Below are 12,596 nucleotides of genomic sequence, written 5' to 3'. Positions count from 1 at the left end.
TCAAGAATATTTTTTTTTTCAACTTTTCATCGTATTTACAGTTTATTAATTCAAGGTATATACATTATATTTTGGTGTTTGGTATTAACTATGATTTTGTCTTATTACTTGTTTTGTTAAGACTGTTATTGGAGTTTATAATCAATTTATTCAACTTTGTAAAAGAAACAAGAAAATGTTATAAACACTTAGACATGGGCAATATGAATGTACCAATGACAAAATGTCGGGGGAGCAGTTGCCGGGGAATTTTTACTTGAAATTTCAGTAATAATTAATTAGCAATATTTTTACGGACATTTCTTTCACAGAATCCCTCAACATAAATTATCACGATTTTCTCTCTATCATTGCATATGTTCTTGAAAAAAAAATCACTCAATATATTTGGGAAATTTAACTATTTTCCACTAATCATTTCAAGTGCAAAACAATTTTCCCAGCAAATGCTCTAGATTTGTCAATAAATTATTTCCATACGTGTGTCTTCGACGCATAAAAAGATGCGGTTTTTCCGAAATTTTCTTGAAACATTTCGAATTTTCATTTCCGAAGAACTTAACTACTTTCAGTTCTTTCTTCACAACAATCACACTTTACAAATGATGAGTTCAGTTCTCCCCATTGCCTCATAAAAATAATAAACTATATAACATCAGATCATTACTCGATCTTTTCGGATCTATAAAAACATTGCTATACATTTGTTATCACCAATTGTATAACTATTGTTTTCTTCTATTCACTTCGAAATATTTGTCATCTCGATAGCCTGTGTACTCGACGTCCTTCGATAAAACTCTCGGATTACAAAAAAACCATAATTTATATACATAACTTACACTTTTCATTATGTGGACCATGTTTTTCATTATATTTGCATTATCTGGATTAAAATTGATCTGACATATCGTAGGTCTAGCGAACTTGGAGCAATTTTGAGACAAAAATTGATACCGAATTTCTATTATACTTTCAAAGGAAAATATTTTATAAAACTCCATCGGTTCGAATTTTCCATTTTTTTTAAATCGATTCTTTTCTTTTCGTCAAGAAAATGAAAAAATATCACAATAGAATAATTTACGAAAAGTATATTATTTTGTTTTCGGAAGAGCATTCAAATAGAATTGGCGAAAAAGTAATTGAGTATTATCTGGCAAATGCGCTCAAAAAAATTTAAGATATGTTAGATCTATTTTGAAATTTCATAATGAGCTCCTCAAATTTAGGTGCCAATAAAGTAAACCTGCACTTCAAAATATATATCCAACTAAAATCAATACTCAATTTTTCGTGGAAAATATAACTAATAAATTGCACAATAAGAACATTTACAATGAAACATTCTCTAAAATTAATACTACGACGTTTTTATTTCATAAATATCTATATCCAATCGTTTATGAAACACTCACAATGATCTACACGACACCTCTAATAAAATCGTTGCGTGTGATATTTTTTGAAATGCATCCTGACCTCCACACTTTTTTTGCAATCATCAACACGGATGGCTTAAGCTCTAAAATCTGTTGAATTGGACCAACTTGGAAGTAGTACAACAAATTGTTAATAAAAATTCCCTTAGTCATCCAACACGTGAAATATTAATTCCAACACTGTGTTGGCATCCTGACTGCTCTGGGCTGCTTTATGGAGAACTTGAATAAGTTCATTATCCAAACTATTCATGTAGATAGGCGGCAAGCGGGTGCCCTCGCTGCCAGCTTCATAACCGACCTGTTCGACAAAAATTACTGAAGTTATGGAAACCAAAAAAAAATTACTGAAGTTATGGAAACCAAAAAAAATTACTCGACGTACGACAAACATTTATGGAACCTTCCAAGACTGCACAAAAGGATTATATTGTTGCATGCGAAAGTCGAGTGAAAAATTCTATACATATTTCTTTTTTCATTTTTTTAAATAACAAAATAAGAAAATAAATAGAGTATAGATCATTATAGACCTCTGAGACTTACGTTATCCGGATGAATGGTAGCTCTAACCGCCAGTTTCGTCAGTCCTGCAGCAGCCAGAAGATCCAGAAGCTTCACCAACGCTGCACAAGTAGCCCTGGCAATGCTCTCCGACAATTTATTCAAATCCACAGGATCATGAACACCATTGGGATGATCATCCGACTTAATAATAAAGACTTCAGTCCACCGAATAAATCTGCTGGTTCCCATGTAATCATTGCCATTGTGAACTCTTATCGAGGGTATACCATCCATGGGCTTGTTGTCAATGGGACTCTTCAGTCCCTGATTGAACTGTACATCATTGTCCACCCACTTAATATTAACAGTCTCATCAGGCTCAGGTACACCCTGGCGTCCACAATCAATCGTAAAATCGTGCATATTTTTTAGGGCAGCCTTGAGTGCTTCCATTTTTTCTGGCATTATCTGGACCATAAGTCCATCCTCAACGATGCTTGATTTTGCTGACAATCCCATTGATGATTTTAGGGCACCATTTATCACGACAAAACTCGCACCAGTGATTTTTCTCGGTTTATTGTGAATATTAATAGCTTGGGTTTGATAATTGCTCTCATCACCTGTATTAGTCTGTATACAAACAAGATGTGAGTCAACGTGAATGGAAAAATTAGCAGCAAATGCCAGTACATGATCGTTGGAATTATTGAGGCCCTTGATGACCTGATCGTAACGATTTCGAGGAAATAAAACATCTGTCGTACGATCCTGCATGTGAATTACCATTCCCCTAACACCAGGGAGTGTATACGCATAATTTCGAAAATCAGCAAGTACTTTCATGATGGTATGACCAATTTCAAAGTAAACAGCATTTCTGAAGCGAACTGATACGAGAGGACAGGGATAATATCGATACTCAGCACCGAGACGTAGAACTAGTCGTAGAGGAAATATTTTGGCCCATGGTGTCTCCCAACGGTGTACCAGGAGGCCCACCAGGAAGGGAGGTGGAGGTAGAACAATTTTCTGGAGACACTGAAATGTTTGACGAATGAAAAGGAAACCTGCGTGCTCCCGGGAACCCATCAGGGTGCCCTCCTGGTGAATTGACACGCCGAGTTCAGTCACAGTGTTTCCCTTCACTGCCTCCACGTAGATTTGGTTGATGTGGATGAGGAGATCCTTCGGGAGTTGGGTTTCGTCGGGAAGGGCCTCCACCAGCAGGATCACTTCGTCTTGACCGACACATGCCAGACCACGTGATGTCACATTCCAGCAGAGCTTATTTACACAGCAGTTTACTGGGAAAATGATTACAATTCGGTTATTGTTGACAATTAAATTGAAATTGCTATTCCTTATCATATGAAAAGGAAAAAAACGTTTGAAAGTCTTAGCCAGAAGATTTCTGTAGAATAAATCTTAATTGGATAAATTGCAATATGAAAATTTGATGAATGAAACTTACAATTCGTCATCTTTACATATGCATAGAGATTCCTGTTGATGGCGAACATCACCGGTGGCTCGTTCTCGTTCTTAAGTAATTCGTACAGTGCAACTGAGTCCCCAACTTCTTGATAACTGATTTCTAAAATTGATAATTCATCGACATTAATTATAACTACCTCGTGCTAATTTTTTCATTGTAATAATTACTGTTATCAACTATTTATGACTCACGGCCTTTGTGGATGGTCACAGTTGGTGGTAACATATTTGTATCCCCCGGAATGTAGCTATTGGTGTGTGGATCTAATGGCGGTAGATTTTGTCGTTTTGCTGTTGTTGTTGACTGCTGCCCTGGCGATGCTATTCTCTTGTTGCTTGCCTTACGATAGGGTGGCTTGGGATTCCACGATGTGTCGAGCTCTGTCAGGTCACAGCCAGGCCTTATTCCTGTGTTTTACGTATAGGCGGGTAATAAAAAAAAATAAAACGGGATATAGGATAATTGTATAATAGGTTGGGTACACCAAAATGCTCAAAACAAGAATAACGTTGGAAAGAAAATGAGGAGTTTAAATGAAATAAATTTATAAATCATAAAATGGATGGGAAATGGGTTCACTGGAGTTTGCTTAGTGTAGGCGAATCTTGGCAATTGCGACAGATGAGAAACTATTTTTTTTTTTAATTATAACAGAAATAGAAACTTCAAATTGTAGAACGAATAATAATCTCGATATTGTCAATTAAATTGCATGAAAATCATTGGAATTGCAATTTCAATTAATTCAAATTTTTTAACAAGTAATTTAATAACGAAGTGATCAATTGGCTTTAATAAGCTTTAGATCTAATTATTGTAAAGAAAATTGTGCCATCAATTTTGAATGTATTCTTTCGTGAATAACTCACCATCACTGAACATGACTGATTTTTGGCCCTCGGTCCGTTGCTTCGTGCTTCCTTCACGTTTAAGAACTCCAACAGGCACCATAACAGTTGGTGGTGGTGGTAAATTGCCAGCTAACTGTTGCAAAGGTGGTATTGTTGAGCAATACTCCATTGGATTATTTGGATTGGGCTGTCTTCCCTATAACCATTTGCCGAATACTCCGATGTACTAAATATGATCATAATCAACAATCTAAAACTGCTCTCCATGCAAAATTTATCTGCATCTTTTGGATCATTATTTTTACGAATAAATAGGAGAACGAAATAATAAATCATTTGTAACGTGCAGTTAAAATTAAATAATATCAAAGAGGATGTATTCAACAAGCTGTTACAGGTTGACGAATTGAATAGAAGGGGTGGAAGACTTCAGGTCTTATAGTAGCATGCAATTTATTAACTCAGTAAAAAAAAAATCAACTGAGAGGGAGAGGCACCTATGAAACATTTTAACAGAGAAACAAAACGTGTAGAAATTTTTTTAAATCACTGCAAGACTAACCAATTAATTAATTAAAATACATTTACGTGGAGTATTCACAATTTTATCACATGTGACACCTCAAACCGTAATTGACATACACAAAGAAAATTCCATAAATCGAGTGAAAATTGGCGATTCGTTTGAGGTGTAACTGATGCGAGGAAATTTTTTTATCGATTCAAGTTTGAAAGACCCTAATAATTTTATAACTTCAACTACAGGAAAATTACGTTCAAATTCATCTAGTGATTTAATTTTATTCTAATAAAAGAAGTTCGAAAGGTATTAAATACCAACTATTAACAAAGATTATTACCTGTGGTGAATTGATACCACCATCCACGTTATTCAAGTAACCAGACGCCCACTCACCACCTCCCGGTTCAGTCTCAGCTGAAAACGCAATGAAGAAATTAACCGAACTACCACACACTCACTGATCTAATTTTCGTAATTTTAGGATACAAAATTACGAGAACAACTGGGGAATCTTTTGCTTACCTCTGATGAGTTGTTGATAACACAGTGCACACACGCGAGAATCCATATTTCCTTGATATTCAAGTCTATACTTCATGCTGCAACATTTGTTGCACAATACCTACGGGAGAAACACTTTTGTAACGAATTTTTGCGAAATTTGTAACATCACGCGATTAAATTTCTACGGGACAGGTCTGTGTGTCGGTCAAGAAAAAAAAATCTGAATACGTTTTTTGCAAATTATTTACCTTTCCGCAGGCTCGACAATGATGTCGCCTTTTAATGACATTAAATTTAACATCACAAAGCATGCAATTCGGCGCATCGCCGTCTGGAATCCAAAATGGTGGTTGCTTTCCAAGTATAATTCCAAACTCCATCGATGAATTATCAGAGGCATCGGGTGAGGGTTCACGGAGATGATCCTGTGATTCTTCAATCGTTGGATTTTGCTCTTGAGTGCACGTCGCACCACTCGAAGGAAACTGTGATGCTGTTTCTGATGAGTCTAGAATAAAAATTAGTAAATGATAAAAAACCTCAGGAGATAAAAACAAGCAAGTCCTGTTGGATCCAAAAAATTACATTTATCACACAGAAAATCACATTTTATTTTTGCAAAAATTATTCTCTAAAGGTATTTCTTTACGAATTATCTTTATCATTTATTAATCACCTATCACTGGAGACTCTTCCATACTGACAGAAGAAACGATATCCAGAGTCTGAGGTCTCGCCGACTTATCAACATTCTCTTCAACGTAATCTTCTTCTCCAATCGTTGAATTATTCTCATCTTCACCCTTCGCAATATCCGTAGAAAAATCATCGCCCTGAGGGCCATCAGCAGTGCTGCTGCCCTCAACTGCTCCTCCAGACGTTCCTATAGTCTGTCGATCCTGATGACTGCTGGTCTCATCAGAAATCGTTGCATCACCAGCTTCAGCTCTCGATATTTTTTTTTCTGAGTTATCATTCCTCTGCTCGATGTGTTGTTCTTTCTCACCTGCAATTTCCTCGCCATTGCTCCCCCTCGAGGTGCCACTATCACTGACAGACGATTTACCACCAACAGTTGTCTTGTTAGAAATGTTTCCCTTTGCATCTCCCATCAATTTGTCACAATCGGTGAATTTTTCCAGCGACTTCTGATCTAAAAAATTACTCGACTCAGCACTGGTTCCACTCTTACTGTAATCAATGACTCTTAATTTTTTTGCTTTCTCCTGGAGCTTTTGCTCAGACACCCTGGGAAGTTCTCCAATAGTCACGCTCTCGAATATCGGCGCTTCATTGGCATCCTCATCGGCATGTCTGCTCGGAATGCATCGTGTTTGCTCCTTGAGACTGTGATGAGCTGACGACGATGGTCCTGGTACAGAGAGATTCTCGTAAATCACTGCCTCCTCCTTTGCCCTCTCTTCAGCCTCCAACTCGGCCAGATATTTATTCAATTCCTCCTCCGAAAGGTCATCGATTGTGGAGAAACCCACGGGTTTTCGTTCAGTCGTAACATTGAGATTGACATTCTGAAAGACAAGGGATTCACCCTCACGTCCCGATGACTTTTTATCAACAGAACTGACGATATTATCCGGGAATTGTTCGGTCAGTCGTTTCGCTGCTTTTTCAAGCTCTGTTGTTGTCTCTGGCATGTCTTTGTTCCCGATGTAGATGCAGGCATACACAGTGTCATCATTTTTCCCTCCACTAGACTGATCAAAGTCAACGTTCTCGTAGATGTGTTTCGTCTCGTCTTGACTCGACGATCTCGAGGCTTCCTGCACCCTTGATGTCTTTGATGCTGGTAGACTCTGTCCAAATTGTATATTTTCGTAAATGTGCTCTGCACAGTCGACTTTACCCTGCTTTCGATGTTGACCAGTTGTCATTGACTCGACCATATCATTTTCAGTGTTTGGAATTTGAGTACTCACAGATGGCTCGCACTTCATGGGCAACAAGATATTCTGATAAGCTGGTAATACTCGGACTGGCCTCTGGGATTTGGCCTCTGGAATTTGAGTGTCATTATTCTCGGGATTTATCACTAATTTACCATTTCTCTCTTTCTGACAGTCTATGGTACAGCTTATATTCTCCATATTTGTGGTCGTGGCATTAATGTACTCGTTTAAACTGTTAAAAACATTACTAACGCTTGGCTTTATGTTTGGTTGATTCAATTTTTTATCGTAACTGTTGTGATTTTTAGATGTTTGATTATCATTCTGTTTTTTCATCACCAATTTTTGTGTTATGTCATTGTGAATAGTCGACGATGGTTCGTCATTATCCCGAAAATCAACGACTCTTTTCTCTTGGACTTTGTCGTCGGCCATTTGATAAGCACGAGTTGAAAAATTGTTGACTGATTCATCGTTGTTGTGGAGATCATCGGATTTTCGTATGTCAATGGTGTCAGTGATGTGACTCTTGCTGTGCCAGGATTTCTCTTCGTCCAAATGTTCTAGGGTCTTACCTGAACTGGATAAATCGTGGTCCTTTGATCTTTGGTCTGGGTGGGAGACTCTCGCTGGAGCAATTGAGGCAACTTGCTCTGCACAATCTTCATTGAACTCAAAGTCATCAAGCACTTTGTCAAGATCAACAGCAAATTTCTCCATGTTATTTTATCTTTGGAATATCACGTAACCATCAATTCCATAGTACCACTAGTCACATTCAATGAATTTCACCACTCGAAGCTGCCGGACAATTCAGAATTTTTCAGTCTTCTATGCTTTAGTTATCTCAATTAGTCGCACCAATTATTTACCAACGATATTCAGTACAAAGTGATAGAACAGGAGGCGAATTCCCAATCGATCAACACTGCAATAGTTATCACGAAAAAGTCATGTGAGTCTGAACATCCGGATATGTATTTGTCACTGTTTGTTGGTTATGTACAACGCCTTGTTCCCCTCATGTTCAATATTCCTTGATGTTCAACAATGATTTTTTTTACCACTAAATACCACTGTTCACACAATATTCCACGAAACATTCACCTCGAGGACTCTTCCTGCTCACACCTACTCATTATCCCCCTCCGATGAGTAAAATATGCTTCGATTATGTGTGTTAGTCACTCATTTTTGACGTTTGTCTCTCGCCTTTTCCCTTGACTCGTCAACACAAGAACCTCAACGTCTTGACGGAGCACTGCCAATAATACGCATTTACTAAACTCAATTCTTTGATCAGACACTTGTGCCTGTGTTGAGTATAAACTGCCACTCATTCACACGAAATTCCATTTATTGGCCTTACGATAAAAAGAATGAAAAAAATTTCTGGCACTCCTGCGCCATCTTGTAGGAGTTTAATTAGATGACATGAGGAAGTACTCACATGTTCAAGTATCAACTGTTCATCGTTTTCAAATATAAATATATCGAGCAGTTCATTAAAAAAAATATAAATTTTTTTAATAATTAACGAGGAGCGAGAATCTCATCAAATTATTCCATCTTTATATCACACATTCCAGAGCTTTTGGACAATTGCCAAGAGATGGCTACGAGCACCGAGACTCGCGTCTAATTATTCCGTCTATATATTATACGTCTCTGAGCTTTGGATAATTGCCGAGAGAGCAATTAAACAAATTTAAAACAAAAAAAATTGAAAATTCAACTATATTTGGAATCATGATTTCTTTATTTTCATTTTGGTTCTTTGAAGAAAAACTTTTTGACACTCGGTCTATGTCAACATTCGTATGAAAATGATAAAAGTAAAACCATAAATAATAACAAATAAGATAAAAAAATAAACCAGTATTTCTACAAGATGATGCCGGTGTTAAAAAAAGTAAAAAAAATATTTCAAACAATGGATTCAAGTTAAGGAATAAAATAAAGTCTGCGTTTGCCATCACCAGAAAACAATTGTGTTGACACAGACGTTTGCCACATGCTTCGGAATTGCCAAAGCAAGCATGAAACGTGTCACATTATGACACTCATAAGAAAAATTCGTAAGAAATTTTATGGCTCCAGCAGAAGGACGTAAACAAATTTATAAAATTAAAAAAAAATAAATAATCGAGAACACGTGATCGTTGAAATTTTTGAATTGTTTGTACGAACATTTTTTATTCTATTACAATGTTCACAAGTGTGTAAAAATCACGACTAATACATGCAAAATTATTTTTCCTACTTGTTTTGCTCCAACAACGGCAATGAGCTTCGGAAATTTTATTTTTTCGTACAAAGCTCATCCCGATTCTAATTTTAAAGGGAAGATTGACAGCAGTATATTATTTTTAAATCCTCGATTTGCAATTCAAGGGAAACTCCTTACGGACAATTTACAATTTTCATTCACGAAATTTCCCTTGGCTGCATTAAATCGACACTTTGCATTCTGTTATTAACCAGAATATCGTTCGTTCAATAATTTTTTTTTAGATTTTCCTCTTTCAGAAGACTATTACTTATTATTCATTCATTTTTCATGTTTTTAAATGACTCTTCTAATATTCGAGTTACACCCACATTAGTTCCCCTCAAAGATTAGTAATTATCACTTCAATAATAACGTAAATTCTTCAAGTCATCAGCTCTAATAATTAATTCTCAACAATCAAGAACAGAATGCAAGTGATGATCCAGTCGACCTGGCTTTCGGTAAGGAATATCTCCGAATCTGAAGGAGGCACAAATTTTTTGTCAAGACATTTTTTGAAGCTCTTAATCAGCTCTAAAAAAAGTTCCCAATAAAAAAATCGCTATCAGCGGTAGATTCTAAGATATGCATTGATAACGAACCAATAAGCGAAATCGACTTGAACCGTTTAATAACTTCGCTATCCAATTCACATAAGAAATAATTTCATTGACAATTCTATTAAAATTCTATTGAATAATTATGATGGCCTCTGATGTCATCTAATCTAAAATTATTTCAATAGAATTTTCAAACCGAAACGGCTGGATTTTTTCATTAATTTTTTTTCACACGTTACCTTTATTACTAGTATCTTCAGTTTAGATTAATCAAATTACATTTGGAAGAAATTAAAGTGCATTACACGGTCTGTAAATTAAAGAAATAACTACACTGATCATTCGAAATAAATAACAACATTCTGAGACCCCTGAAACTGGCATCAAGAAACCATAAATTGGCAGTGAAAAACGTTGTTGATCATTGCCTGCATCCTGAGAGATTTGGGGTGTATCCCTGCCACTTTCCCACAAAAAAAATACAATAACTCTTTAATGCATCATGAGATTGTACTCTGCGGTCTTCAGAGTCTCTGGTAGGGTTTGTGATCAGTGAAGAAATTCTTCAGTACCAAGACTTGTCCAACGGTTGTGATAAGAATCGCAGCTGTTTCCATTATCGACCACCATAGGACACGCTCGTTGAGGTCCTCAGCGCGCTTACGACCCTGTGCTTCACGCAATCTGTGGGAAGTCTGATAGTCGACTGTGCGTACTAAATTCTTATGGATATCCTGCGCGTACGTCTCCATCTGAAATCGAAGCAAATTTTTGAAAATTAAATCTCCAGAAATTCAGCGAAATTTTACCTCTGGAAAAAATTTAATTCAAAGGATGAGAGGCTTTACCTGCGTCATAACAGTAACATGCTCTTCAAATCCAGGCAGCGAATCCTCATCACCAACTTGGAAGTCCATATACACTAATTTATGCGAAAATGTTGAAAATTCATTGCTGAAACAGGCTTTGTACTCGCCACCCAGTGATGCAACAAAAGTGTGCGAGTCAAATTGCGTTTTCACTTGACGATAAATTATTTCTTTGTTGGGAGCTTCGAGGGTGACGTCGATGTCATATTGGCCTCCAGTAACAACCTGAAAGTATTATTTTCGATTAGTCTAGAAGCTGAGACAGGTCACGTTGGGAATGAGTCTCAAGAGACAATTTCAATTGTTTAAAATCTACTGCTTCATCGGACCAGAAAGAGTCGTTCCTTGAAGGAGAAACAATTGTTCATTGAATTACAGGCAAAAACTCTAGTAAAAAATATAATTTTCACATTATTACACTCTAGTTCCCAATTCAAGAAATATATGATTAAATGGAATGAACCACTCCCTCAGGGAAAAATGCGAAAACCACTTGTTTAATTAATAAAATATATATTTCAGTAGCGAAGTGGTGAACCAAGGTACTCCACCTCTCGCTAGTGATCAGTTTTTGGTAAATATCTTGACATCTAAGGAAGATATCAAAATTTTTGTCATAACCTTTTCTGAGGAGTGACTCAAAAGCTACAACAAATGTCATTACAAAAATCTCATTATCTCCCTTAAATTCGGAGATATCGCACGATTATTGCCCCCAGATGATACCACTCTCCTCCCTCGATGTTCGAAAACTGCTAATTCGGCTATTCTAGTCCTCAAGGTCGAGGAGCCCAGTGAAAATCCAGTAACATAAGCCAGAGGTTATGATCAAAGACAGTACCTGAAATTCCAACGTAGCTGACTGATTTTTTTCAATAGCTTGGTAGAAACATTCCTTGGCATTGTCCGGCAATTCAAAGGTTAATTCGACACCCCCGACGAACAGCAACGATGACAGAAGGGTGACAACCACTAGCCACGTCGTCCAACAGTTCATTGTGTCAATTTTGTATGAATGTAATGGTGATCAAGCACGACTCAAAGACACATTCACGTCTGCAGCAACTTTATCCGACAATTGGGGCCACCTCTTGTTTGTGATTAATTAATATCTCCGGAAATTAACGATCACTCCCGGCCACTGAATTTTACGTGAAACAAGCTATTTTAACGTGGCCGGATATGTTGCTGTAATATATTTATTATCTTTGGAACTTTACGACGCCATCTGGCCACCGGTAAATACGCAATAATGGCTGCAGCGACGGAAACCGGTGATGTCATTGAGTTACCGAGCGCCAGGGACTTACCCACAATCCCACACTCAGTCGATAATGCAGATATTCTACTGCTCATCAGTCGCAATGACTCGGTTTATCTGCGCATATAATTTTTGCTTATATTTGTTATTTTGATTTCGATACTAAAATAAAAGCGAACGACATGCGCTAGCGCCAGGGGACTATTTTTTAATCGAATTAAAACTCATTTGAATTGATAATAATTTATACAGAAAAAAATTGAGTGAAATTATAAATTCAATTAGAGGGAACCTGAAGACAAGATTGAGCACTTACTGGTAGGAAATTAGCTTCGTTGGGTAATGTGCACGTGCATGTTTGAACTCAGCAGCAGAATTCAACCGGAACCCGCGCAACCTCGC

General features: G+C 37.0%; 2 protein-coding genes across 5 annotated transcripts; both read right to left on the bottom strand.

Annotated features, from left to right (window-relative positions):
* Nucleotide 1: 1 nt before the first annotated feature.
* On the bottom strand, nt 2-8,634 carry LOC135170637 (zinc finger FYVE domain-containing protein 9). 4 transcript variants are annotated; one of them, XM_064136636.1, is made up of 9 exons: nt 6,002-8,634; nt 5,574-5,833; nt 5,344-5,443; nt 5,159-5,235; nt 4,317-4,494; nt 3,639-3,854; nt 3,424-3,546; nt 1,989-3,256; nt 2-1,743 (listed from the first exon to the last, which is right to left on the bottom strand). In XM_064136636.1, exons 1-9 carry the CDS (start codon nt 7,950-7,952, stop codon nt 1,588-1,590), a joined length of 4,329 nt encoding a protein of 1,442 aa, XP_063992706.1. In that variant the 5' UTR covers nt 7,953-8,634; the 3' UTR covers nt 2-1,587. The 4 variants fall into 4 exon arrangements, with proteins under 4 accessions (XP_063992706.1, XP_063992707.1, XP_063992709.1 ...); XM_064136637.1 differs by having other exon boundaries at nt 3,639-3,827; XM_064136639.1 differs by having other exon boundaries at nt 3,639-3,827; nt 4,317-4,431.
* Nucleotides 8,635-9,388: 754 nt separating this feature from the next.
* Nucleotides 9,389-12,140, bottom strand: LOC135170515 (transmembrane emp24 domain-containing protein 7). Its single transcript, XM_064136418.1, has 3 exons — nt 11,775-12,140; nt 10,913-11,158; nt 9,389-10,816 (listed from the first exon to the last, which is right to left on the bottom strand). Exons 1-3 carry the CDS (start codon nt 11,928-11,930, stop codon nt 10,589-10,591), a joined length of 630 nt encoding a protein of 209 aa, XP_063992488.1. The 5' UTR covers nt 11,931-12,140; the 3' UTR covers nt 9,389-10,588.
* Between the last annotated feature and the right edge of the window lie 456 nt (nt 12,141-12,596).

The sequence above is a fragment of the Diachasmimorpha longicaudata genome, chromosome 17, assembly GCF_034640455.1.
Source record: "Diachasmimorpha longicaudata isolate KC_UGA_2023 chromosome 17, iyDiaLong2, whole genome shotgun sequence".
Classification (NCBI taxonomy): Eukaryota; Metazoa; Arthropoda; class Insecta; order Hymenoptera; family Braconidae; genus Diachasmimorpha; species Diachasmimorpha longicaudata.
This window is presented reverse-complemented; position numbering and strand designations above follow the sequence as displayed.